The sequence below is a fragment of the Triticum urartu genome, chromosome 7 (assembly GCF_003073215.2).
Source record: "Triticum urartu cultivar G1812 chromosome 7, Tu2.1, whole genome shotgun sequence".
In the NCBI taxonomy this organism is placed as follows: Eukaryota; Viridiplantae; Streptophyta; class Magnoliopsida; order Poales; family Poaceae; genus Triticum; species Triticum urartu.
In genome coordinates, this window is record NC_053028.1 from 137,708,041 (window position 1) to 137,734,635 (window position 26,595).

Consider the following 26,595-nt stretch of genomic DNA (forward strand, 5'->3'; position numbering starts at 1 on the left):
GCTATAAATATTTTAAATGCTCTAATAATTATGAAATTTATCACGGGGCTTTGGAATTATTCCACTAGTCCACAAAATAATTTTGAGAAGCAAGAAAAATGATTTAGTATTTCTACTAAATCAAAACATAAGAGAAAAATTAGAAAATAGTAAAATAAAAGAGAAAGGCAGAAGGAAAGGAAACTTGCCTGGCCCAGCCCACCTCCACTTGCCAGTCGTCTTCAACCTTTGCCTACTGGCAGAGGCGAGACAGCGCCCCCCCCCCAGCCCGCCACACCACCTCCCTGCCTCCCTGCTGCGCTGGTGAGCAGGACAAGCTCGCGGAAGACGTCTGGATCGAGCAGACGTCCCCCACCGCTCCCCCTGGCTCCTCCTCGTTCGATCCCCGCCATGGCCGAGACCACCATAAACGTGACATCGTCGTTGCCGTACCCACCGCCTCCCCCTCGTCCCCTCGACATGCCCATGAGCTTCGCCTCGACGCCCTCGTCCTCTACGTCGAGCCACGCACCGCTGGACGCCCTCAAACGTCCTCACTGTCGTCGTCTTCCACGCTCGGGCGCCGGAGATCGCGACCGCCAACCCGACGACTCCAGAGCCTCCCCCAAGCAGCCGATCCCTTCATTCGACGCGCCGTGAGCACCCACGTCTTTCCTCTCCCTCCCCGCAGCGACATGTCGTTCAAAGAGTACGGAGAGAAGATGACTTCTTATTAACACAAGCCAATACGTGCCACGGATGCTAGGAATGGCATTCAAAAACGTATTAGCAACCGCGACATGTCATTCCGTGTAAACGGACGAACGAAACGGATATTCAGGCCACAGCCGTTTACATGGTTGTTGTAACTTCTGCCTCTATAGCTCCTTCCTTTGTTTCTTTGTTGTCGTTTTGTTTTAGTTTTGCAGTCTTTGGTTTCAAGACTTCTCTTTTGTACTTTTTATTATCTGAAAATCAATAAAAATACGTGGCACAGTCCTGTTGTTTCTCTCCAAAAAAAAAAGAGCATAACATCACCTAAGAGTATTTAAGTAATTAAGTTACATACCCGACAGGCAATGGAAAGGAGGTTATTTGCCAACTCCAAAATTTAATTGGTAGCCGGTTGTTGTGATTTGAATAGTAAGAGTTTGTAGCAAGCGGTAACTTTTCTTTCATTTGAGAACCAAAGTATCAACAGGCAGCACCTAAGTCTTCTTCAAGTAGTGTTGCAATAATAAAAAAAAACTTGCATGTGCCACCAACGGTCCTAGTGAGGTTATCAATCTCGCTAGCTTTGCTAGTTGCAGTAAGTAATAAGCAGATAATATGGTATGGAGTATTTGTTTTTCAGTATAAACAAATAATATTATAAACAAAAACGCATATAATGATGTTTGGAGAGTTTCTTATGAAGGAAATTAGACCGGGTTCACGTTGTTGATAATTTTGTGTATAAACTTGATCAAACTTTACATCATCTGGGTTGATAAAAACGTATAGGACTGTTTTTAAACGTGGAGGGAGTACTTCGTATCCAAGTTGACGAGCCCTCTATAAAACACTCGGAAGTTTAGCTAACCATCTATGCTCATCGAACCACTCGTCTACTCACTCGCTGCTGCTGTCCTGCAAGTTCCGGCAATATTCACGACTGCTCATCCGTTTATGTCGTCCCCGCCAGTGAGCTCGCTCGTCGGCGCGATGGAGAGAACCCCAGTGATTCCTCGCGTCGGTCTCGGCGCCCAGGGACTGGAGGTGAGTCTGCCGATCAGTCATCTTCTCCTCTTGTCGGTCTCGCCAGCACGTACTGAACCGAACGATCCAACAACGTAACAAAGGTGTCTAAGCTGGGGCTGGGGTGCATGGGCCTGACGGGCTCGTACAACTCCCCGCTCGACGACGACGCCGGCGCCGCCGTCATCGCGCACGCCTTCCGCCGCGGCGTCACCTTCTTCGACACCTCCGACTTCTACGGGCCCCACGCCAACGAGGTACTCCTCGGCAAGGTATGGTCTCTTCGTGCCCGTCGCTTCATTGATTTTTTCCTTTGTAAAGGAGAGGGACTTAACTGACTAAGGGCAAGTCTTGAACAGGCGCTGAAGCAGCTGCCGAGGGAGCAGGTGCAGGTGGCCACCAAGTTCGGGATCCAGCTGCAGGCCGGGGGCACCAGCTTGTGCGGCCGGCCGGAGTATGTGCGCGAAGCCTGCGAGGCCAGCCTGCACCGCCTCGGCGTCGACTACATCGACCTCTACTACCAGCACCGGATCGACACCACCACCCCCATCGAGGACACGGTCTCTTGATCAGTCCCCTCATCCTGTCTCCTCATCAGTCCCTTCATCCTGTTAATAACTGTACAATGCATGAGTGTTTTCACTGGTGTGGTTGCTCACTGCAATTGCTATGCTGAGACGTGCTTCTTCTGCAGATAGGTGAGCTCAAGAAGCTGGTGGAGGAGGGGAAGGTCAGGTACATTGGGCTGTCGGAGGCGAGCCCCGACACCATCAGGCGTGCTCATGCCGTGCACCCGATCTCCGCGGTGCAGATGGAGTGGTCGCTGTGGGCTCGCGACATCGAGCCCGACATTGTGCCGCTCTGCAGGCGAATTTCCTTCATCACAAATTCCACTTTCATAATAGATAGTCCCGAGTTACTGATCATGTAATAAAGGAACTGATTCTTCTGCTTTGTCTGTGGACCCCAGAGAACTGGGGATTGGAATTGTTCCTTACAGCCCAATCGGCCGCGGGTTCTTCGGCGGAAGAGGAGTCACGGAACAAGTCTCTGATGAATCCAATCTGGTACCGAGACAGTCAGTTGCTTCATCTGCAGTAGTCAATTATTTTCAGTTGCTTGGGCTTGCTTCAACCCTTTGATGTATCTTTTTCGCAGAAAGGGCACCCACGGTTTTCAGCAGAAAATCTGGAGAAGAACAAGCATCTTTATCTGAAGATGGAGGAACTGGCTAGGAAGCACCAGTGCAGTCCTGCTCAGCTAGCTTTAACTTGGGTTCTGCATCAAGGGGGTGATGTGGTTCCCATACCAGGTAAATGTTGTGTATTGGTGCAGTTTCCTCTTTGAGAAACTTATCCAGCTTTATTTGGCCGTGAAACAAGGCAGGCGAACATATCATTGTGGTTGTTTGCTCTACAGTTTGTGCCGTGGTGTTGATTTTGAACCATGAACAATTTTGACGCCTCCGAAAATGGCCTAATTTATCCACAAAGAAAACTCTTGCGTTTGTTGTCGCTTCCAAGATCCAAACCAGTGCATCAGTAATCAAGCTCATTTTTCCAGTAGATTGGCATTTGATAACTGACAAATATGCTCTGTAATTTCTCAGGGACAACCAAGATCAAGAATCTGGACTCCAACATTGACTCCTTAAAGATAAAGCTCACAGAAGATGACCTGAAAGAAATTAGCAGCCAGATACGTGAAGAAGATGTGGCCGGTGGAAGGAGTTATACTTCCTTTGCCCATGCCAACTGGAACCATGCAGACACACCAAAGAAGTAGAACAACAACCAAAACAGTGACAAGTGAGAACGAAACAACCGTGCCATGATATCTGATGTTGTGCTGAATGTGCAGCTTGTACCTTGTGAATCTACCATACAAAATACTAATGTACTGCAAATAAGAAGTATGTAAATTTCTGTCTGCACACGTAAAAGAGGACAGAGACTGTAAGATGTGATTTGCCGTACCCATCCATCTTGGGTGAGAATATTTGAAACATTTGATAAAGACTGAACGTTACAAAAGAAAGATTGAGCAGATAGAATAGCAGCACCTGAATTTACGGGTGGGGTAGATTGTTTAAAGTTGAATGGATAAAATGGCGGCGTCTGAACAAACCGGCATAGCGGCAGATATCCGGAACAAACATAGAGATCCGTGGAGGTACATGGTTTTGCCAAACATTTCTGGATGTGGAATGTGCACAGCATAGACAGTAACCACGAAATCACAAGATCTTATCAGGTTTAATGTCACGAACTCAAGCGTGATGCACATCTGATGCAGTCAACTCCACATACTCCAGGCTCTCTCCCATTAGCTTTCAGAGACAGATAATTCCAGCCCAGCAACATTTGACCGAAATTTCATTTCACGTATTTCTTCATAACTGAACTTACACAAAGGCGCATGCACTGCATAAGCAGTAACCCCGGTGACAACACCAATGTTGATTATGGTAGATGATAACCGAGTTGGTTAAGAGCCAAAGAGGAGCTCTAACAATCCAAAGCGATAGGTGTAACTCCATGTGAATGCCTTTGAAGGCCTTTTGGCTGCTTTCCAGGCAACCAATACTTCACAGAAAGAGCAGGAGCATGGTACACCAGACTTTGCATCAACTCTATATACTGAAGCTCTGCGTGTGATCATACTTTTTCTCACATTCATTTCAGCCTTTTTAATCTCATGCTTGGTGACTTTGGCCAGCTCTGTCTCCCCCGCTGCAAGAATAATCCAGCGCCAAACAATGTTAGTTATAATAATCATGGAAGCTCACCTGGAAGAACTGGGCACCCCCGCGCGTCCGTTTCTTCCACTGGCTCGCCCGCCTGGACCGGTGTTGGACAGCCGACCGCCTCGCCCGCCGCGGCCTGCAGCACCCCGCACGATGCCTTCTCTGCGACCAGGCCCCCGAGACCATGCACCACCTCCCCCTCGCCTGCCCCTTCGCCAGGCAAATCTGGCATGAGGTACTGCACTGGCTCAGACTCCCCTGTGCCCCGCCCGACAGAGAGATCTCCCTCAACGACTGGTGGCGCACGACGCGACATGACACCCCAATGCCCATGCGCAAGGGCCTCGCCTCCGCGACCCTCCTCATCCCATGGATGATATGGAAGCACCGCAACGACTGCGTCTTCAACAGAGGCCAGCCCTCGACGTCCGACCTGCTCACGAAGATCAAAGACGAGGCCGCCCTAGGGCTTCGTGCCATCTTGCCGCAAACCTGGGACATGCACTGATATGCCCCCAGGCACTGTAATTCCCTCCTAGGAGGATTGTAACCGAAGCTTCCTTTCTTTCCAAAGCAATGAAATGCAAGCTCTTCTTGCGTTTTCTCTAAAAAAAAGTTATAATAATCATCAAGTGTCAAGTGTCAGGTTGGAGTGGGGGAGGTCCGACAAGGCATTGGCGGTGGCCGGGGTGGTACAGCGGCAGCGTCGGTCCCCGAGGGTGCGGATAAGAAGCACCAGGGGGTGCGGAAAAAGGGCTCTAGGTGGGCTATTTTGGTGGGTAGGCGGTGTCGGAGTATGACACGACGGACGTCCGGACTCCTCCAAACCTCCCCAGGTTTGATGCTAGTTTGCGGGAATTCAGACATCCAGGCCGATCCAGACGATTTTGCTGAATGGCGAAAAATGCCCAAACCGCCCGGTGATCCACGTTCGAGTTTCCCTAATTCCTTCTCGTCTCTCCACCTTGCTGCCCGTGTGAAGAAATCCAACACGGGGAGGGGAAAACAATTAGATGAGGATCCACGTTTGGAAAGAGAGGTGTAGGCAAGGAAGTTGCATGCATGCTTTCTATTCTTCCTCTCCCCATACATAAAACAACGCTTTTATTTTCAAGTGATATTTTAAATCATTCATAGCTTCCAAACCAAAATTCATTTTTTATATTATATATATTTGAATTCCTGGTGACAAGACCTTTTGAACAAGCTCAACTTTGAATACATTTCAAAGTGATTTAAATTTCACTATTTCAGTTTCACATTAACAGTTGCGACTGAAATTTTAGTTTCATATTTCTGTATCACATTAATTAAAAACTATATTAAAATAATTAAAATCAATGTTTTGAAATATATGTTTTTTATATATTTTTTAAATATCTAGAAAAATAGCAACAATATATTTTCTAAAATAATCTGATAGATGAATGGTATTGAAATGGATGTGGTACTGAAAGTGGTTATGGTATTTCAAAACAAGTGGCCTACTAACTGAAATGCATCTGGCGTTGAAATGCAAATGCTAAGAAAGTGATCTGATAGTGAAGCATATGGTATTGAAATGCACCTGGTAACAAAGTGATCTGTTATTGTAATGCCTCTGGTATCGAACTGCATACTATACTGAAATTTATCATCTGTACTGAAATGGATGTGGTACTGAATTTTATTGAAATATTTTTTTTAAGTAGTATTGAAATTGAAACATGTGCATGTTATCGAAATGAATATGGTACTGAAAGTGGTATGGTAATTAAAATGCATTTGGTACTGCAATTCATATGCTGTCAATTTGATCTGATAGTGAAGCATCCGATATTGAAATGCACATGGTAACAAAGTGATTTGGTAATTGAAATGTTGAGAGAGATTAGGGTATGAATGTACGACATAAAGCGATATATATGAAATTCAACACACGAGTTGTCGTACCCGTAAAGCAACACATGAGTTGCACCTGCATGGGCTGGCTTTGGGTCATAAAATCATCACGCGGCCCATAGAACAAAGCATCGCTGGTACATGCTGATACAATTTATGACCACCCCAGGAAAGCTATGGGCAAAGGAGGCATCGGCAAGGCTTATAAAATACAGTTGTTGGCAACATACGAAGAAAATCCTACTCATGCGATGGACGAAAATTTATGATATATAATAAATATAGACACAGATAGTCAGATATAGATATAGGTTGATATAGATATAGTTTAGATATAGATATAGATACATCGCAAAAAATATATAGATATAGATATAGATTAGGTATAGATATGAAAAAGGAAAGGATATGGCCCCAAAAGTGGATTGTTTCCTCTGGCTTTCGCACTACCCAAGTTAGTGAGAGCCACTATAGTATATACTCCCTCCGTTCATTATTGTAAGATGTTTTTAACTTTTATTCTAAATCCAGTGTATATGGACACGTTTTAATGTATTTATTCACTCAATTTAATTCGTGTGTAGTTCATACTCCCTCCGTCCCAAAATTCTTGTCTTAGATTTGTCTAGATATGGATATATCTATTCTAAAACATGACTTGATACATCCATATTTAGACAAATGTAAGACAAGAATTTTGGAACGGAGGGAGTATTAAAATATCCAAAACGTCTTGCTACCTATGCATAGTGAGGAGTGCACGGAGGAAGTACTATAAAATGCTCGAAGCTTGCTACCTTGCACATACGCTCAGTTGGCCACCCGAGTCACTGCTCACTGCTGCTACTGCCCTGCAAGTTCCGGCAATATTCAGCACGGCGCTTCCGTCTCCGCCCCGTTGACTTGCTCGTCGACGGTCCTTGCTGCGCCATGGAGGAAACCCCACTGCCACTGGTTCCTCGCGTCAGGCTGACAGGGGGGAACCCCCCCTGCCACTGGTTCCTCGCGTCAGGCTCGGCGCCCAGGGCCTGGAGGTGGTTTCTCCCTTGCCCTCTCCATCCATTAATCATCTTCTCTTCTTGTTGGGCACAGAATCTAACTAACAACCCAACGACGAGGCAGGTGTCTAAGCTTGGGTTCGGTTGCATGGGCCTGACGGGCTCCTACAGCGCCCCGCTCAGCGACGCCGCCGGCGCCGCCGTAGTGGCCCACGCCTTCCGCCGCGGCGTCACCTTCTTCGACACCTCCGACTTCTACGGCCCCCACACCAACGAGACGCTCCTCGGCAAGGTCTGCTCTGCTCACTGATTTACCTCCTTTGCAGAATGCAGACTAATCAAGCGTGTGTCTGTCTCTGTGCACCACAGGCGCTGAAGCAGCTGCCGAGGGAGCAGGTGCAGGTGGCCACCAAGTTCGGGATCCAGCAGTACGCGTACGACGAGGGCAGGGGCGCCGTGTGCGGCCGGCCGGAGTACGTGCGCGCCTGCTGCGAGGCCAGCCTGCGCCGCCTCGGCGTCGACTACATCGACCTCTACTACCAGCACCGGGTCGACACCGCCACCCCCATCGAGGACACGGTCTCCTCTCTCCTCATCAGTCCCTTCATCCTGTTAATAACTGTGTATACAATGCATGAGTATTTTCACTGTTGCGGTTGCTCACTGTAATTCCTGTGCTGAGACGTGCTTCTTCTGCAGATCGGGGAGCTCAAGAAGCTGGTGGAGGAGGGGAAGGTCAGGTACATTGGGCTGTCGGAGGCGAGCCCCGACACCATCAGGCGTGCTCACGCCGTGCACCCGGTCTCCGCGGTGCAGATGGAGTGGTCTCTCTGGGCTCGTGACATCGAGCCCGAGATTGTGCCGCTCTGCAGGTTTATTTTCTGCATTGCAAATTATACATACTTGTGAGATCACCATGCATAATGGGCAGTCCAAAGTGATTCTTCTGCTTTTATCTATGGACACCAGGGAACTGGGGATTGGAATTGTTCCTTACAGCCCGATCGGCCGCGGGTTCTTCGGCGGAAGAGGAGTCACGGAGCAAGTGTCTGATGAATCCAATCTGGTACCGAGACAGTCAAATGCTTCATTTGCAGCAGTCAGTTCTTTTCAGTTACTTAGGCTTTGCTGTATCTTTCTCACAGAAAAGGCACCCACGGTTTTCAGCAGAAAACCTGGAGAAGAACAAGCATCTCTATCTGAAAATGGAAGAACTAGCCAGGAAGCACCAGTGCAGCCCTGCTCAGCTAGCTTTAGCTTGGGTGCTGCATCAAGGAGATGATGTGGTTCCCATACCAGGTAAATGTTGCAGTCCCTTCTCATGTCACCAAGGGGGGGTGGTTTTATTGAGATCATAATTCTCATAGAAGGCGGAAATACTCAAGATCGTCTTTCTTGCATGCATTCTGGTAGAAGTGAAATATTTCAGTTGCAGTCCAGCTTTATTTGGCAATGAATTTACTCTACAGTTTGTCCTGATGTTTGAATACCTCCAAACATGTGCTAATTCATAATTCTTGTCACTTCCAAGTTCCAAACGTGTGCATTAGCAGTCAAGTCCATTTTTTCAGTAGACTGGCATTTGATCACTGATAAATATGCTCCTAATTTCTCAGGGACAACAAAGATCAAGAACCTGGACTCCAACATTGACTCCTTAAAGATAAAGCTCACCGAAGATGACCTGAAAGAAATTAGCAGCCAGATACGTGAAGAAGATGTGGCCGGTGGAAGGAGTTATACTTCCTTGGCGCATACCAACTGGAACCATGCAGACACACCAAAGAAGTAAAACTACAAAAAACGGTGATATGTGAGAATAAAACAGCCATGCCATCTACTCCCTATCTGTTATCATGCTAAATGGTGCTGCCTGTACCATGTGAATCTTCCGTGTTAAATAATGTACTGCAAATAAGAACATGAGAGAATTCCTTATTTGGCCCATTCTTAAAATCCGCTTCCCTTTTTGGCCCTAACAAAAAGTTTCTTCCCTTTTTGACATCTAAACTTCATTTTGTTCCCTCAATGGCATTTTCGATAGTTTTGGCCACTAACACCGTCAAGTGCAACCTAAAAAGTCCTTTTTACCCCTGCTTTAGCTCGCTCGTAAAAAGGAAGAAAACGCTCCCCTGTTCCCCACATACTAGTGAACGCCTAGGCTAGCTTCAACTGGATCCATTAGCTATTGTCTTTTGATGGAATCGCACGGTTGGGAACTCTCGTACGTAAATTCGACGACAGAAAAATAGATCGGAGAAACTATTTTTGCGATGTGTACAACTTGCTATGTGAGAGAGGAAGCACAGGTAGTAGTTGGCAGGACCGGACGACCAGCGGCGACGACTGCCTCAGTCTGGCGAGCGCCTACGCGCGTGGCTGGATGCTGTCGTTCTCAACTAACGGTCCGTGTGCGTGGTGTCCGGCTGCTCGTGATCAGCAGTAAGCGTTCTCTTTGTCCATATCTGGTTGCTGTGCGCCTGGTGTATAGCTGCCGGGCAGTGTACTACAATAGTATACTTGTTTGGACATTTTGCGTACTGTACTAGTTATAAACGTGTGTTAGCTAGAAGAGTTAGTACTATGTCTAATATACTTTGGAACGTGATAAATTAACCAATGTTATAAACATGATATAGATATGGTAATACAAGTTCTGCAGATGATTTCTATGGCTTTTGTACGCACAGATCAGTTTAACTAAGGAAAAAATGTTGAAAAATATATGTGCAAAATATCTGTGAACATCTTTAAAAAAATTGATGAACTGATTTCTGTTTAACTTAGATGTCCGGGATAGTCACATAGTGCAGTAGGGGCAAAATGGTCTTTTTACCTCACACTTAACACCGTGAGTGGCAAAAATAGACGGAAATGTCATTGAGGGAACAAAATGAAGTTTAAGTGTCAAAAAGGGCAGAAATTTTTGTTTTGGGCCAAAAAAGGAAGCAAATTTCAAGGAAGGGCCAAATAAGGAATTCTCTCTAAGAACATGTGCACTCTCTCCAGGAATCATGTAAATTTCTGTCTGCATGCATAACAAAAGACCGAGACTGCAAGACGTGATTTGCTGTGCCCGTCCATCTTGGATAAAAATATTAGAAACATTTGATAAAGACTGAACGTTACAAATATGTGTGAAAGATTGAACGGATAGAATAGCAGCACCTGAATTTATAGGTGGAGTAGATTGTTTAAAGTTGCACGGATAAAATGGAGCTGCCTGAATATAGAGGTGTGGTAGAATGGCATAGCGGCACATGTCCGGAATAAGCATTGAACATTCGAGGCCCATGGAGGTGCATGGTTCAGCCAAACATTTCTCACTGTATAATTTGCACAGCATCGACAGTAACTATGAGATCACAGGATCTTATCAGGTTTAGTGTCATGAACTCAAGCCTGATGCACATCTGATGCGGTCACCTCCACTGCTCCACATGCTCCAGGCTCTCTTCCATTAAAGTAGAGGAGCTGCATTAGCTTTCAGGGACAGATGGTTTCAGCCCAGTAACATAAGACCCCAAACTTCATTTAACGTACTTTTACAATCTCTTCATAACTGAACTTACACAAGGGCGGAATGCACTGCATAAGCAGTAGCTCTGGTGACAGGGGATAAGCTTACAATTGACGACACCAATGTTGATTATGGTAGGTGTTAAGCCAGTTGGTTAAGAGCCAATGGGGAGCTTTGACAACCCGAAGCAATAGGTGGCACTCAATCCATGTGAATGTCTTCGAAGGCATTTCAGTTGCGCCATTTCTGGACAACCAAGACTTCAGAGAAAGAGCAGGAGCATGGAAGACCAGAGGCTTTGCATCAACTCTGAATATTGAAGCTTTGAGAGTGATCATCCTTTCCTCACATTCATTTCATTCTTGCCCCTTTAACCTCTATTCTCCCCCACTGCAAGAGTAATCCAGGCCCATGCAACATTAGTTCTAATATTATCAAATGTCCAAACACTATCTGAATTTGCATAGATAAATACAGTACACAGTAAAAATTCAGTATGAATGTCACACGCATAGCTTCTTCAATGAACAGTTTGTGTTCATGTTGTTTCCACGAAGAAAATTCAGATACATGATAAACTTCATTACTTTATCCGTAGAGTAAGGCTGACTCGATTCGCCTTCACAAGAGAAAGGGAACTATCGCAATATTATACTGCCATAGAATAGCTAGCTTACCTTTACAAGAGCAGAATACTTCTGGTTGGATGCATCATATCTACAGATCTACTCATTTCTCAATGAATTTCTCACATTCTTCCTTAAGGCTGTCTCTGTGCAGCCAACGACAAAACATTGAATGCCTCACCAGTGGCAACTTCGAATTGAATAAGCCGTCTACAGAGTGCTGCAAAGAGTTTCTAAATGTATCAGCATGCATAACAAAAAGTTGTTGAAAACAAGACCAAACTATGAGATGTGAAAAACACAACCTGCCAATTTACATATTCATCATAGAACATGACTGCAATTCATGCTTGGATGAAAGGGACAACCAAACAAAGTGCATACTGAAAGCGGTTGGAACATACATAGAAAAATCAGTCAAGGAAAGAGGTTGCTGTTTTTTCTTGCGATCAGAGGAAAGAGGTTCCTTGATAAACTTAAATCTCCAGAAATATTCAAAGAAAAGAATATCTTGTTGGTGTTAATAAATTCATGTCTGCTGATAATAAATTTGGTTTAAAAAATGACATGTTAACAGTGACATTTCTGAGAAAACATTGTGTTTTTAAAACTGTGCAACCACGACTGTACAGACCAAAATGGAGAAAGGAGCAAAAGGTTGTGTTCATGACAACCTCAAGCTATTTTGACTCAAAGACTTTGTAAAATAATTGCATCCTCAAAAGCTTGGACATTTTGATATCAGATGAAATCAATGGACATTTAATATAAATAAGAACCATGAGTATAATATGGCACTGTAAGATTGTTGGGAGGAACTAGAAAGCAATGTAAAGGAAAATATTTTCCACAAATACGAAATTTCTCTGGGCTCCCAGAACGGAAAAATATCATGAGCCCTATCCCACACACACCTGGTTGCTCTCTTTAATGGCACACTAGAATAACGCTAGTGCAAAGCTATTATCGGTTTACATCTTGTAGGTGTAATATCTGATAGCCTCTCAGTGATCGCTCATGTAAGTAACACAAACACAGAGTAAAGTTCAAGCTCGTGGAGTTGAGTTCACTTGCAAGATTCTTCTCAAATGAAAGTTGAATCATATGAAGCCACACTAGCAAGCTGGGTTTGTATGAACTCCCGACAAACCTGTAGTCCGCTGATCCTGTGAAGTCAGTGGCTCATTATCAACTCCATCAGCCCCTGTAAATCATTACACACACCAGTGTTTTACCAGTAATCGCCGCAAGAGCACTGCCCATCTTCAAACCGATGGAATCTTGCTCTATCCCTGATTATAATCACTCGGCCATAGGCTTTAGATATGAGTTTTGCCACTACATGACAGTCCCCACATATTCGGAGATTTTTTATCACCCGCAAGGTCTCCCCAGGTGGCGTGGCAATCAGCCCAAATGCAATGGCCAGCTTTTCGCTATGATAAGACAATGCATACTGCTTCTCCTCCTCCCCGATGTCATGAAGCACATTACTTGTTTCTGGCTCATATCCCAGCTCACCTATTCTTGATACAATTTCCTCTAGCGCTCTGTAAATCTCCTGCAACCTTGGGTGCTCTTTATCACCATTAATGAACTTATGCATTACACCACTTATCTCTGTGTAGCTGAAGCCAGGTACTTTCCGCACATCATTGCTTCGCATGGTATCACGGACTCGACCAACATCTGCCCACCGTGCCTTTGACGCATATACATTAGAGAGGAGCACATAGTCACCATCAACATTTGAACCAAGCTCGGCAAGCTTTGTAGCAGCTAACTCCGCGAGCTCAACATCACCATGCGTCTTGGACGCACCCAGCAATGTCTGCCAGAGGACAATATCTGCAGGAAACGGCATGGACTTAATGGTATCATATGCCTCGGCAAGGCGGCCTGCACGGCCAAGAAGGTCCACAACAGTGCCGTAGTGCTTTACATTGGGAGGAACCCTCATGCCATGAAAAACCCTGAGGCCATCATCCACGAGCCCAGCATGGTTGCATCCGCACAACACAGCGATGTAGGTCACTTCGTCCGGCTCAATAGATGTCGGCATTTCATCAAACAACTTTAGTGCGTCCCCCCCATGCCCATGCATGGAAATTGCTTGTATCGCAGTATTGTATGACACAAGTGTCCGGTCTTCTCGTTTGATGGAGTGGAACACTTCCAGCGCCCGGGCCAATGAACCGCACTTGGAGTACATGTCAATAAGTGCATTGCAAACACGAACATTGCCGCTGACGCCCATTTTGCGAACAAACTCATGCACATACAACCCGTCCTGTAACGAGCCAATCTGTGCACACGCAGAAAGCGCGGCAACCATGGTCACCTCATTGGGTGCCTCCCTTGGTGGCAGCTCCCGGAAGCTCCCTACCAGTCTGTGGAACAGCTTCAGGGCCAGGGTAGGCTCAGTCCCCTGAGCCAGCCCAGCAAGCAGCGCATTCCACGAGGCCACGTCGCGCACGGTCATTCCATCGAACACCTTCCGTGCGGACGCGAGGTCGTCGCATTTCGCATACGAGTCGACCAGCGTGGTGATCAGCCGGACGTCGGCCGTGCAGCCGAGGCAGAGGACGAGCGCGTGGAGCTGGAGGGTGGCGGGCCCGTCGGAGCACCGGGCGGAGGCCTTCAGCGCGAAGGAGAGGGAGAGCGCGTCGAGGCGGGGCCGCGGCGGGGACGGCGAGGGGAGGAGGCGGCCGGCGAGGAGGAGCAGCGAGCGCGCGGGTGCGGGGAGGCGGCGAGGCCCCGGAGGGCGGCGTTGAGGTCGTTGGTGGCGGGGGACGGGAGGGAGCGGAGAGGAGGAGGGCGTGCGGCAGCGCCGCGGCGTGCGCGGAGAGCGCGAGGCGGTCGAGGAAGCGGGCTCGGAGGGAGGGCTCAAAGTAGAGGCGGGCCGAGGTGATGAGCTGCGCGTGGAACTGCTTGTAGTGTGAGAACGTGGTCAGGCAAGGGAGGAAGGGCTCCAGGTGCAGCACCGCCGCCGCCGCCGTGGCCGTCGCCGGCGCGGGTGGCATTGTGGCTTGGGCGATGCTATGTGTCGCTCGTTGCGATCAGTTGCGCCTCACGTTGCTCACGACGCCAGCTCGAGCGCACGCGACTACATGGGCCTAAAAGCATCTACAGCCGTTGGCCCCTATTGGGCGCCTAAAATCATCGTCTAGGGCTAGCCGGCGCAAAAAAAAAAAAGTCTGGCCGGACCCAGGGCCATCTTCAGACGCGTTTAATTTTTTAAGAAAAAATGTTCAGCGAAGTTCGATAAACATGGTTAAATTTCGGCAAACTTTAGCATATAATAGACATGTTCGCGACGCGCTACATAGCAAATATAACTAAAAAATATCGGTGAACATCGAGTAGTCGCCGTCGGCGGTGGCCTTCTCCTCCTTGACGCGGACGTCCTGCTGGACCCTTGCCCGGCGTCGCCATGGCGGACTGGTGGCGGCGGCGGCGCGTCGTCGTCGTCGCTGTCGTCGAGGACGACGACTCCTCCTTCGTCGCGGCCCCGGCGCGCTGCTCGAAGCGCCGCAGGGCGGCGCACTGGCGCTCCCTCTATCTTCAGGAGTCCTCGCGCGCCCATTTCAGGGCCGCTCGTCGTCGAGCTCCACGTCGCCGTGCTCCGTCTTCACCGGCGGAGCCCCGGCTCCGTCTTTGGCTTGACGAAGCGCGGAGGAGCCGACGAGGAGGCGCGCCGGCCGCCCTCGTTGATGACGATGCCGGCGCTGCGAGTGCGCCGGCCGAGCGGCGTCTCCGCCGCGGGCTCGGCCTTGACGCCGAGCAGCGCCGGAGAGCCGGAGGAGTGGGAAGAGACGTGAGGAGGAGCGAGGAGAAGACGAGGAGGAGCCGAACCTCCTGGCATCCATTGCCCGGCGCGTCGGCGGTGGGCGGGGGCGGCCGCCGGGGGAGGGTATGCCAGCGCGGGTTGTTGCCGCCCTCAGGTGCGTCAGCACGCCCTCGAGCGTGCGCCGGGGACGCCCCACCACACGTGGCGCCCCTCGCTGTTCTTCGTGCCGCCACCACCCGCGCCGTTGGTGGACGCCAGCCTCTGCTCCTGACGGCGCTCGAAGTACGCCGCCCAAGCGCGTGGTTGTCAGCGGTACTGGGGGAGGGCGAGCTGCTTCGTCGGTGAGGGAGGCGCGCACGAGCTCTACCTCGGCGGCGAAGTAGGGGGCACGCGCCACGGCGTCGGGCAGCGGGGGAATGGGCACTCCCCCGTTGCTGAGCCTCCACCCCGTCGGCCCGGCGCACATGTCCGGCGGCGCCGGGATGTTGGCCTCGAACAGGAGCCATGACTCCTGTTCGCGGAGCGAGCGTCGCCGAAGCCGTTGGCGCCGCCTCGTCGCCGGGGAAATTCGGCCATCGGGACTGTCGGAGTGCTCGAGGGCTCGGAGGCGGTGCACGGGAGAGGGAGGCTCGGCGGCGGCGCACGGGAGAGGAGAGCTCGGCAGCTAGGGCTGGTGTGGCCAGAGGCAGGGAGGCCACCGGCTTATATAGCCGCGCCTGTGTGTACGCGTGCGAGGAGGGGAGGTGTCGCGCGCCGCCCCGTGACACGCCGCCCGTGAGGAATCAATGGCAAGGCTGACGCGGCGGCAGCGCGGCAGCCTTGGCATTGATTCCCGGAACCGATGTGATGAGGGCGACGAAGCGCCGGTCTCGCTGACTCGGCGGCCGCGGCTGCTTCGCGCCAAAACAATTCGCCCCGGCGCCCCCGGGCGCCCTAGCGCGTTGGGTTCGGCCTGAGTCTGCTGGCGCTGATTTCGGCCCAGGCCAGTGAAAATCGGACTCCTGAGGACGCAACTGGATCCTTTTTGCGCCCTAGCGCGTTGGGTTCGGCCTGAGTCTGCTGGCGCTGATTTCGGCCCAGGCCAGTGAAAATCGGACTCCTGAGGACGCAACTGGATCGTTTTTTCGGCGCCGGCGTGAAAAAATCGCTTAGAGAGGCCTTTTTGAGGCGCGGCTAGAGATGCTCTAACCTAGCGCGCCGCAAAGCAAGCTAGCGCACGGTAAGTTTTTTTTATTTTTTAATATATACTAGCACGTATGCTTGTGCGTAGCAACAGAAGAAAAAATAATATGCATTTAAAATTAGTTAGAATTATATGTGCAAGCAAAACTATATGTGCACGTGAAAACGAACATTTAGCTTCTCAGTTTTGCTGGGTGTAAAGTAATCAAGCCGATATTTTCCTATTCATTGATCCAGAGCATTTAAGAGTTTTTGTTACGCGATCGTATATCAAAAAAGACCCATAAATTATTCAATTTGCTTTTCTTTTCAATCAAGGAGATTTAAGGTATAAAGTTCCTGAATATTGTAGAAAACATGAACCGTTTTAAAAAATCCTGAACAGGTTTTTGAAATTTATTTACACTTTTAGAAAAATGCGAACAAAATTTGAAATAGGAACATCTTTTAAAATTCACAATTTTTTTGAAAACCCTAACTTTTTATAAAAACATGAAAATTATTTGAATTTGTGAACGTTTTATGAAATGGAAACATGTATTGAAAATTCATAACATTTTTTTAAATGTGTATCTTTTATACGCGAACATTACTTTAAATTGTTACAATTTCACTGAACCAAGAATATTTTTCGAATTTGGAGCATTTTTTAAAATGCCATTTTTTTAGAAATCTCGAACAATATTACAAAACTTTTTTTGAAAAAATGGGAAACTCTTTACAAGTTCCAAATATTTTTCAAAATAGAAAAAATGGAATTCTGAACATTTTCGATATTTTTATATTTTTGAAATTTTGATCTTTTTTGAGAATTTTGAATTTCTGAAATAAATACTATAAGAAAAATAAACTTAGAAGGGAAAAAGAGGTAGGGGAAGGATAATAATAATAGAAGTAGAACACAAAAGGCAACAAAAAATTGGAATTCTGGACATTTTCCAAAAAAATATTTTTTAAAATTCTGAACATTTTTTGAGAATTTTGAATTTATGAAATATATTCTATAAATAAAATAAACTTGGAAGGGGAAAAATAGGTAGGGGAAGGAGAATAAAAATAGAAGTAAAACACAGAAACAAAGTAAAATGGGCCAGCTCATTATTGGCTGTCCAAGCGAAGTTCCAACTATTTGTCGCCTGTGCGGAAAATAAAACAATTTCAGCTGTGTGGTTAGAAAAATAACCATGCTGGCTTCGCTGGGCCATAGTGCGTGGCCCACGTATGAAATTCTGGAAAAGACTTTCTATCTAGCAGACAAACTTATAAGAATTCAGTACCACCTCGAATAGAAAAAAAATTCTTTTTGGCGGTGACCGGATGAAAAAATTGATGAAATGCACATTGTTTTATTATTAAGTAGGGGGTATAAATAGATATAGATTCGGTCTTTTTAGTTGGTCTTTTTTACCTTCGGTTTCTTGTTTTCAGTGGTATCATTTCAATTAAAAAAAATAAAAAGTGTCCGTGCATTACAGAAATGTGCACAAAATGAAAAATTGATCACGAATTTGAAAAATATTCAGAAATTTCAAAAAAACATGAATTCTGAAAATGTTCAGGATTTCGCAATATGTCCACGAATTCAAAAAATGTTCAGGAATTTGAAAATGTATACAATTTTGTAAATGCCATTGAATCCAAAAAATCACGAATTCAAAAAAAATCATAATTTGAAAGTGTCCCTGAATTAAAAAAAGCATGAATCTTAAAATGTTTGCTAATTAAAAAATCATGAATTTAAAAAAGGTTTGTTGGAGAAGATTTCGACAGATCCCTCGTAAGGGTGTGCTGGCGTGGCGATTAGGTCAGAGGGAAAACAGGAGATAGATTTACGCAGTTTCAAATCTCATTACAAGGTGAATTCCTACCCCTGCTCGTGTATATTGCGATTGGGGTGTACAAAGTACAAATAATACCAAGGGATTCTAATGTGTTTTATCGACCACCTCGGCGCACCATCGAAACCTTAGTCAAAGCGGCACCGACGTAGTAGTAGAAAAAAATAAGAAACAACACGTGCACAAAATCTCTAACCAGAAGAATCTGAAAAACCGTAAAAAGATCACAACCAGCCGTGCTTGAGTTGTACACCCTTTTCTCTAGAGTTACACTTGTAAATTTCTAGCATGCTGTAAAAATAATAAAAGAGGACGGAGCGTCGACCCGTTGGCTGGGCAACTGAGGTTGCTGCCAGCACACCTGAGTTCAAGTCTCAGCACGAACGCGGGGTGCTCACGAAGTTTCTTCTATAAAGAAAAGCTAACAAGGATTAGTCCTTGGGCTGGTCTCATTTTTTTTAAAAAAAAACAGGTTAAAGAATCCCTTACGGCCTAAGTCTTCTTACTTAGTATAATAATTAATTGTAACGGTTGATAAGATACAAGAGTAATTACTAGGATGCATCTGTACATCATTGTTTCCCCATTTTTTTTGACGAACTTTGTTTCCCCATTCTGGCATGCCATGACTTCTTAGGCAACACTTATTACTAAAATTAAATTCTTTCACTAATCCGAATTTCTTCAAAAAATTACTAGAAGAACTATATTTTTCATTAGAGCATTACTATGTGCATAAATTATTTGTCGCTCCAAGCCTTGTATTATATCCATCATAAAATCACAAATTAACAGTCGACAACCGATATGCGAGTGCGTAGTACTATGTATAAGTAGAGCGAGATCTTGAACAGAGAGGTAAAATCATATATCTACTCTAGGAATGGCCACTAGCCCAACCCCGCAAAGGCCGAGCAAAGCTGACCCGCCGTTGCCACTTCGGCAACGCCTGCTCCAAGCAAAGTCATGTGGGAAGGAAGGAGGTGGTGCAGAAATGCAGTCTGTGAAGTTCCTCCTCAAACAAAGAAAATTGGAAATTGTATAGATGAGGAGAGGTTTGAGGTAGGGGGCATTTGCCCCCCCGCCCCTTCCATGCTCTTTATCTTGTACCTATACTAGTTGGATACCCGTGCATTGCCACGGAATAAAAATATGTTTTTAGATGGCATAAATATGTTTTTTTAAGAATAAAACATGTGTTGCTACTTTTGAAATGATGTTTGTACAATAATTGCAACCATCAAAGGTGTTCGACAGGAGTTTCTTCAATTCGTCAATGCAAGTGTCATTAAATTCATCTTTAGATTAAGATGCAATCAAAAACAGTAATTTCCTCTTTTCATATTCTGACAACTCATTTTATTCAAGTCAAGCATCACCTCGATCATTTATCTCAGGTACTGGATGCTCTTCAACTCAAGTATTTTCATATACTCCACATTCAACACTCAAACGTAAGGCCGGAATAACCACCTTCTCCATCTTCTCTTCTACCTCGGTACCTCCTACTCCACATGCGCCACCGCACATTGCTGCAGTCGAAATGGAAGACTGTCAATAAGTTGTCTTGATTAGATCCACCTGAGCAGCTCGAACCAAAATAGATCCACCTGAGCAACTTTAATATATTTGCTTTGCAGCTGGCATGTATCCTGATTTTGGAGCCTGGTCTGCATTGTATTTAGAAGCATGTATCATCTAACAAAAAGCCGATAAATCACAAAGTAAAAATTGAATTCTAGAAGAAATATAGCTGGGAAAGTGATTAAAAGATAAAGACTATTTTAGTTACATTGCATTGTGTACGACATCCTTAAGCTATTGGATCTCTCACTGATTGATTGGAGGAAAAGAGCCTCTGTCACTACCATATGAAATGCAAACAAACTTACTATGCTATCAGATCCACGACTGATTGATTGACCATGATTCAAAATTACAAATACTAGAAGTACTATTTCCCCTGCGGCTTAGCAGGATGAACATCATAAAGTAATTTTGTACAAAAAAGACACCAAATAAACAATGCCACTAAGGGGAAACATCAGTATGAAGGCAATCGACATATGACGGGGGAATGGATTTAGACCTCGTTGGAACTCAACAGCCTGACGAGGCAACATTGAAGGCCGATCCCTCTTTCGACTTAACATTCAACCATAATCCAACCAAATTTTAGTGATGTGGTCGATATAAGAATTCAAATATTTTACTTGAGGCTGTAAAACTTAAATGAAAGACCAAAACGCTAGTCAGGCCCTATACTCAACTGATAATGGCAGGCTTACACTTCCACAAACACAAAGGAAGTTCTAGCTCGTACAGGTGAACATGCACTACAAGCCTACAAAATATGCTTCCATCTCAGGTTTTAAAAGTTTTTCACTGAACCTTTTGCTCCCATATCCTATACTACTTTTTAACTTGTATCTTAGGCCTTAAGGGACTATACTACTTAGCATTACAATTTCCTAGATTTCCTTTTAACTCTATTATGGATCGGAGTGAGCACAAACTAAGGGTAAAAGGAAATCTACAAAATTGTAACCAGCTAGTGTTGTACTGCAACCTTTAGTATAGATACCTGAACAGAGAAGAAAAATAGAAATTTGTAGACATATATCACATCATCGTAAAATTTACTTGGAAGTGAGCAATATTATTTAAACATCTCAACTAAATCAGAGCTTGAGAAGCAAAAGTTCATCTCCTCAATTCCTTCATCATGAAGGAGGTCAGCATTTGCACTTTGCAAACCAACCAAAAAAAATCCGATCCGGTAGAGGGAAGCCAACTAATGAGAGGAGGACGATGGTCGGTTGTGGGGTCAATCCAGTGAGGGTTCGGTGACTGCCAGCGGCAAGCCCAGGAGGCAGTCGTGGTGATCATGGAGCCCGCAGATCTGAGTCAATGTGCGTGTCCATTGGACCCATGGGCAGCTGCAGGATTTGGAGAGCGAGTGGCCGGCTGGCCGCTACAATGCTACCAGATCACTTCGTGGTCAAGACTAAAGCAACCCCTTCCTCCTGCCCAAGCATACTACCTCCTAACCTCATTCTCCCAAATCATTTTTCCACGAAATTTTACAAGGACACAGATGATGCAGATATTTGTATGTATAGTTTTTCTAAAACTGTTTGACATTTGGAAAATTATTATTCCACGCAGGTGCACGTATGAATTTCTCCTATGCAGCTTGCTAGTTTTCTTCACCACCCAATTACATTACCACTGAATCAGGTAAAAAAACAAGCTCACTAAACTGAATGTAGTGTGCATCAACATAATAACTCATTAATATATAGCTCTGTGATCTCCAAAAATGAATGTAGACATTCAGTTATCAAGGCTGCATTTCTTATAGTTCTTTCAAGAGACTGGCAGAAAGCCTTTCAATTACGAAAATAGAGTATGTTTAGCAGTTATTTACATGTTTATTTCGTTGTAGTGGCAACCCAATGGGAGAACTTCTTCCGTACTTACACATTCGACTCATGCTTTTTAACCAAAGTACAGTTAATTCACTGAATGAAAAGGAAATAATTGACGAAACAGATACAGTGGTTAATTACCTGAAGCATACTACACATACCTAAATGTGTTTGTCAACAGATTGTGCCACACATTTAATAGTCAAATATATATTGCAATGCACCTCTTCTTTTCTGTCCTCCGTAATAACTTGATCTGCATGAAAGCGTCCAAATTCAGAACAAACAAAGAATAGATAAAAAGACATGTTCAATATCTGGAACAAGTCTCTGTGCTACAACAAAGATGATCAAGTCCCCATCTGCCAAACAACAATAAAACCTTTGGTCAAAATTGTATTCATTACAGCCACAATGTGACGTCGTCTCATGCTCTTGATCCAATGGGAAAAACAAGTGAGAGAAAGAGGGCATGAGAGAGATGGTTGTATGTCCTAAATAAATCAATCTCTATGAGTAATTGTTAATTTACCCTCCCATAGTTCAGAATCAGGGCCTGCTTCACATCCATGACCTGCAGGCTGCAGCGCGCCAACGCTGCTGACTTCTGCACCACCAAATCTAGGAGAGAACCTGCATATGAACAAACAAACAAAAAACGCAATGTTCGGAATCTGCATGAGTCGAGAGGAAGGGACGAGAACACCAATGAGGGGAACAGGAAAAAACACAAGCTATTTCTACACGTCTTCAACAGTGGCGGCGGTGAACTGGTGATTCCCACTGAATCAGCGTCGAAGCAATGAGGGGTCCCTTCGCACGAACTGCGTACGCATCTGGTAATGCTGCCACATAGGCCGGTGCCAATGATTCTTCATCCATGGGCTTGCTTCACTATTCTCCAATGCCATGCCGCACGCGGCACGCATGCACCAGTTCTCTGATCGATGAGTCTCCTTGCTTGTATGATGAAAAAGAGACCTTGTAATCAGAGAATGAGGAGTGCCGATGAGAAACAAGAAGAGGTCATGGGAGGAATGACAAGGGAAGCGCAAACCGTCATTGGTACCCATCCTCAGAGTCCTCACCGGCGGCGGGTGGAGAGGATGCATCGGCTGTGCTGCACTCATACCACCTTGTGCAGGCGCCGTGATGATCCCAGCCCTGGCGCATCGTGGGCACGGATCAGATTTCCTATAGTCAAAAAGAGTGATACATACTTGCAGATGAAGTCTTCCTAAATAGACTGGTGAGAAATTAGGACATCTCAAGGTTGATTAGATCAGTTTCAGAAAAAAGATTGATTAGATCAATCAAACATCGTTGACCAACCAATTACCACTTAGATCGATCAAGGGTACCTGAACCTAAAGAAGTAGTAGGACACGACCTGCTAGCCTGTCCGCCGGAGCATAAGCACGTGTGATCATCCGGCACCCCGCTGTCATACCGTCGGCGCCCTCTAGAAGCCTGGCACTCGCCGCACCACTCGACGCCGACCTTCCGTCGCACTGAGAACACCCCTTCCTAACGGCGTCCCCAATGGTACGGTGGCGGACTGGCGTTCCCGGCGGCCAGCGCATCCGCCATGGCCGAGTCGTATGGCTGCACTTGCAAACCACCCCCAGGCCCAGTACGTCCTCTAGCGCCGACGTACCAGCGCTCTCCTTCTGCGCTGCCGCCAAGCTCGACGATGGTTGGACGCGATCTAGAGTGGTACAGATAAGAGGGAGGAGTAGAGAATTTCTTCATGGGACTGGATCCCAGCGCCGACGGCCTGGACCACGACCGCGGGGCGGACGAGGAGGCGAGAGCAGGAGACATTTTTTTCCTCAGGAGCCGTGAGAGAGACGGGATCGGGAGCCATGGGATGCGGGAGACGAGCTGCGTGGGCGTGGGATTGTGCGTTCATGGGTCGTGGTTTTTTCTTCTTTTTTGACTTTTTTTTCGGGTGCGCGGGATGGAAGAAGGGGTGGGAGGATTAGCGAAGGTAAGGTCAAACCATCTATCAGGTTGAACCATCACGACGTTCGATTCTTCTTTAATAATAGAGATTTAGCCTCGATTTATAAATTATATAATCAAGTATTGATAAGCTGGAGGTCTGAAAGCAGTCTTGGTATGGTCTTTGGACACAAATAAAGTACACGAGATTACAATGGCTAATTTGTAACTGAAGAAATGCAAGGAAAAGGTTAGGGGATTGATAACTAGGAAGAAATTCCGCTCGCTTGTACACATAATTCTACTCCAATTCTCCTAATTCTTATTTTCTTATTTATATACTGAATTGTTATTTAAGAAATTATATCACATACGTACATTATAATTGCTCGATACTTCAATATTTCGGTTATATTTTACTTTCCTGAAGCTCGTTTACCTCCTAATGGGCCAGCCCATTTGCTCTGCCTTCAGTGAAGGCTCCGCAATTTGCCGGTGGCAAGCTCCCAACCAAACGACGGTTCAATTATTCTTCATCGATCGCCTCCACATTCCATAGGCGGGCGACACGGCGCATCCTCCTGGCTTCTGCTATCGAGACCTCCAAATTTCATAAGCGGGCGACACGGCGCATCCTCCTGGCTTCTGCTATCAAGACCTCCACATTCTACAAGCGGGCGACACAGCGCATCCTTCTGGCTTCTGCTATCGAGACCTCCAGATCCGGCGAGGTTGCGACGGACAACACGGCGACAGGTAAGGCAGAGGCAGGATGAGGAGAAGTATTTATGACAGTTTTGGCATTGCAAATACAATAAAGTCCTCATTGGTTCGCAACTTTGAATCCATCGATTATTCTGAAAGTACGTTATATCAACTAGAGGGGGGTGAATAGGCGATTTTTATGAAATTCTTCACTGAGAAATTTGCTGGTGAGGAAATTCCTTAGCGAAGAACTACTAGCAGCGGAATAAGTACTCAACAGTAAACATAACAGAATACAAGCATAGTCATCATGATGAAATGAAGACAGCACAGAGTACAGGAAGCGTAAGCACAGGATAACACAGGATGAAGACACAACAGACTGAAGAAATTGAACTGAGGAAATTGAGAAAGTCTTCAGTCAAAGTCTTCAAACACAGATATGAACAAACACACAACACAGTTATGAGGAAATGAAAGAGTTGAGGGAATAGAACCAGTAAGCTTGGTGAAGACAATGATTTGGTAGACCAGTTCCAACTGCTGTCTCAGTTGTACATCTGGTTGGAGCGGCTGAGTATTTAAACTCGAGACACACAGTCCCGGACACCCAGTCCTGAACACGCAGCTCAGGACACCCAGTCCTCACCGTATTCTCCTTGAACTAAGGTCACACAGACCTCGTCCAATCACTCGTGGTAAGTCTTCAGGCGACTTCCAAACCTTCACAAACTCGGTCACTCGGCGATCCACAATTCCTCTTGGATGCTCTAGACCATGACGCCTAACCGTCTGGAAGAAGCACAGTCTTCAAAGGTAACAAGCGTCGGATCCACGCAGGATCAATCTCTTCAGTGATGCTCAATCACTTGGGGTTTGAGTATTTGGGTTTTGGTTTGGTTTTTCCTCACTTGATGATTTTCGCTCAAAGTCCTCAAAGGATGGGTTGCTCTCAAATGACAAGTGTCAGTTTCTCTCGGAGCAGCCAACCAGCTAGTGGTTGTAGGGGGCAGCTATTTATAGCCTAGGGAGCAGCCCGACATGATAAGACATAAATGCCCTTCAATGATATGACCGTTAGGTGGATAGATATTTTGGGACAGCTGGCGCATAGCACAGCAACGGTCGGAATTTTGAGTAGCAAAATCCTCAGGGCTATCATGTTCCTCACTGTGTAGGCAATCCGCACTGGCGAATTCCTAACTCCTCAGTCAGGACAAATTCCTCAGAGACCAGAAGAACTTCGTCTCTGTCACTGAAGAAATTGACTGAACTGTATGAGATTTCCAATGGCTTCACTCGAAGGGATTGGTAGGTGTAGGATTTTGAGTTGAGCATCACATGGAAATTTTTCCTTAGTATTTCCTCGACCCCCTTTAACAGTACGGTGTTTCCTATGACTCAAGAAAGAGAAAATGAAACTACGAAAACAAAAGTCTTCACGCTTCATGTTCCTCGAATGAATACCAAGTCTTCAGGTCACACCAATTTCTTCACTTTCAAAGTCTTCAGAGATCAAAGTCTTCAGTCGAAGAACTTCATTTTTAGGGGTCGACTTTCTCTGTAAATATCAAACTCCTCATAGACTTATAGACCTGTGTACACTCACAAACGCATTAGTCCCTTAACCTATAAGTCTTCAATACACCAAAATCACTAAGGGGCACTAGATGCACTTACAATCTCCCCCTTTTTGGTGATTGATGACAATATAGGTTAAGTTTTCAACGGGGATAAACATATGAAGTGTAAATACTGATATTGAGGAATTTGATTGCAAGATATAGAAGAACTCCCCCTGAAGATGTGCATAGTGAGGAATTTGCTTTTGAAGCAATGCACACTTGAAGAGTTGAATCATGGAGATCTCCCCCTATATCTTGTAATTCATACACGCATTTGACATATAACAGTGAAGAATTTGAAATGCATGATGAAATATGGTGACTGATGTAATTCAGCATGCGTGCAATAATATTAACGAGGAATAAGCATGCAGAAAAACGTATCAAGAGTATCAGAGCACCATCGGGTTTAAGTTTACAACTCGATCCAATAAAGTCTCAGAAGAACGAGAGTTGTAACTTGAAAAAAAAACGCCCATATAGAAAGACTTGCTTGAAGACTAACTCAAAATTCTCCCCCTTTGTCATCAAATGACCAAAAGGATCGAATAGAGGACTAACGCCCTGAAGAATATCAGTTGATGAAGGAGCGC

At 45.8% G+C, this 26,595-nt stretch overlaps 2 protein-coding genes, 1 long non-coding RNA gene and 1 pseudogene across 3 annotated transcripts; 2 read left to right on the forward strand and 2 right to left on the reverse strand.

Annotated features, from left to right (window-relative positions):
- The first annotated feature begins 1,683 nt into the window (after positions 1-1,683).
- Positions 1,684-3,501, forward strand: LOC125524245 (probable aldo-keto reductase 1). Its single transcript, XM_048689321.1, has 7 exons — positions 1,684-1,737; positions 1,821-1,988; positions 2,076-2,276; positions 2,411-2,583; positions 2,687-2,783; positions 2,875-3,028; positions 3,326-3,501. The coding sequence occupies exons 1-7, from the start codon at positions 1,684-1,686 to the stop codon at positions 3,499-3,501; spliced, it is 1,023 nt and encodes a 340-aa protein (XP_048545278.1).
- Positions 3,502-4,787: 1,286 nt separating this feature from the next.
- On the forward strand, positions 4,788-9,490 carry LOC125518560 (probable aldo-keto reductase 1). The gene is made up of 8 exons (XM_048683376.1): positions 4,788-4,919; positions 7,312-7,377; positions 7,466-7,633; positions 7,711-7,920; positions 8,041-8,213; positions 8,311-8,407; positions 8,487-8,640; positions 8,958-9,490. The coding sequence occupies exons 1-8, from the start codon at positions 4,788-4,790 to the stop codon at positions 9,131-9,133; spliced, it is 1,176 nt and encodes a 391-aa protein (XP_048539333.1). The 3' UTR covers positions 9,134-9,490.
- Positions 9,491-10,135: 645 nt separating this feature from the next.
- LOC125524458 lies at positions 10,136-14,570 on the reverse strand (annotated as a pseudogene).
- Positions 14,571-19,636: 5,066 nt separating this feature from the next.
- LOC125523707 lies at positions 19,637-23,611 on the reverse strand. Its single transcript, XR_007290345.1, has 4 exons — positions 23,119-23,611; positions 22,817-22,892; positions 21,870-22,709; positions 19,637-19,967 (listed from the first exon to the last, which is right to left on the reverse strand). It is a non-coding gene; the product is annotated as an uncharacterized LOC125523707 (long non-coding RNA).
- Positions 23,612-26,595: the final 2,984 nt, after the last annotated feature.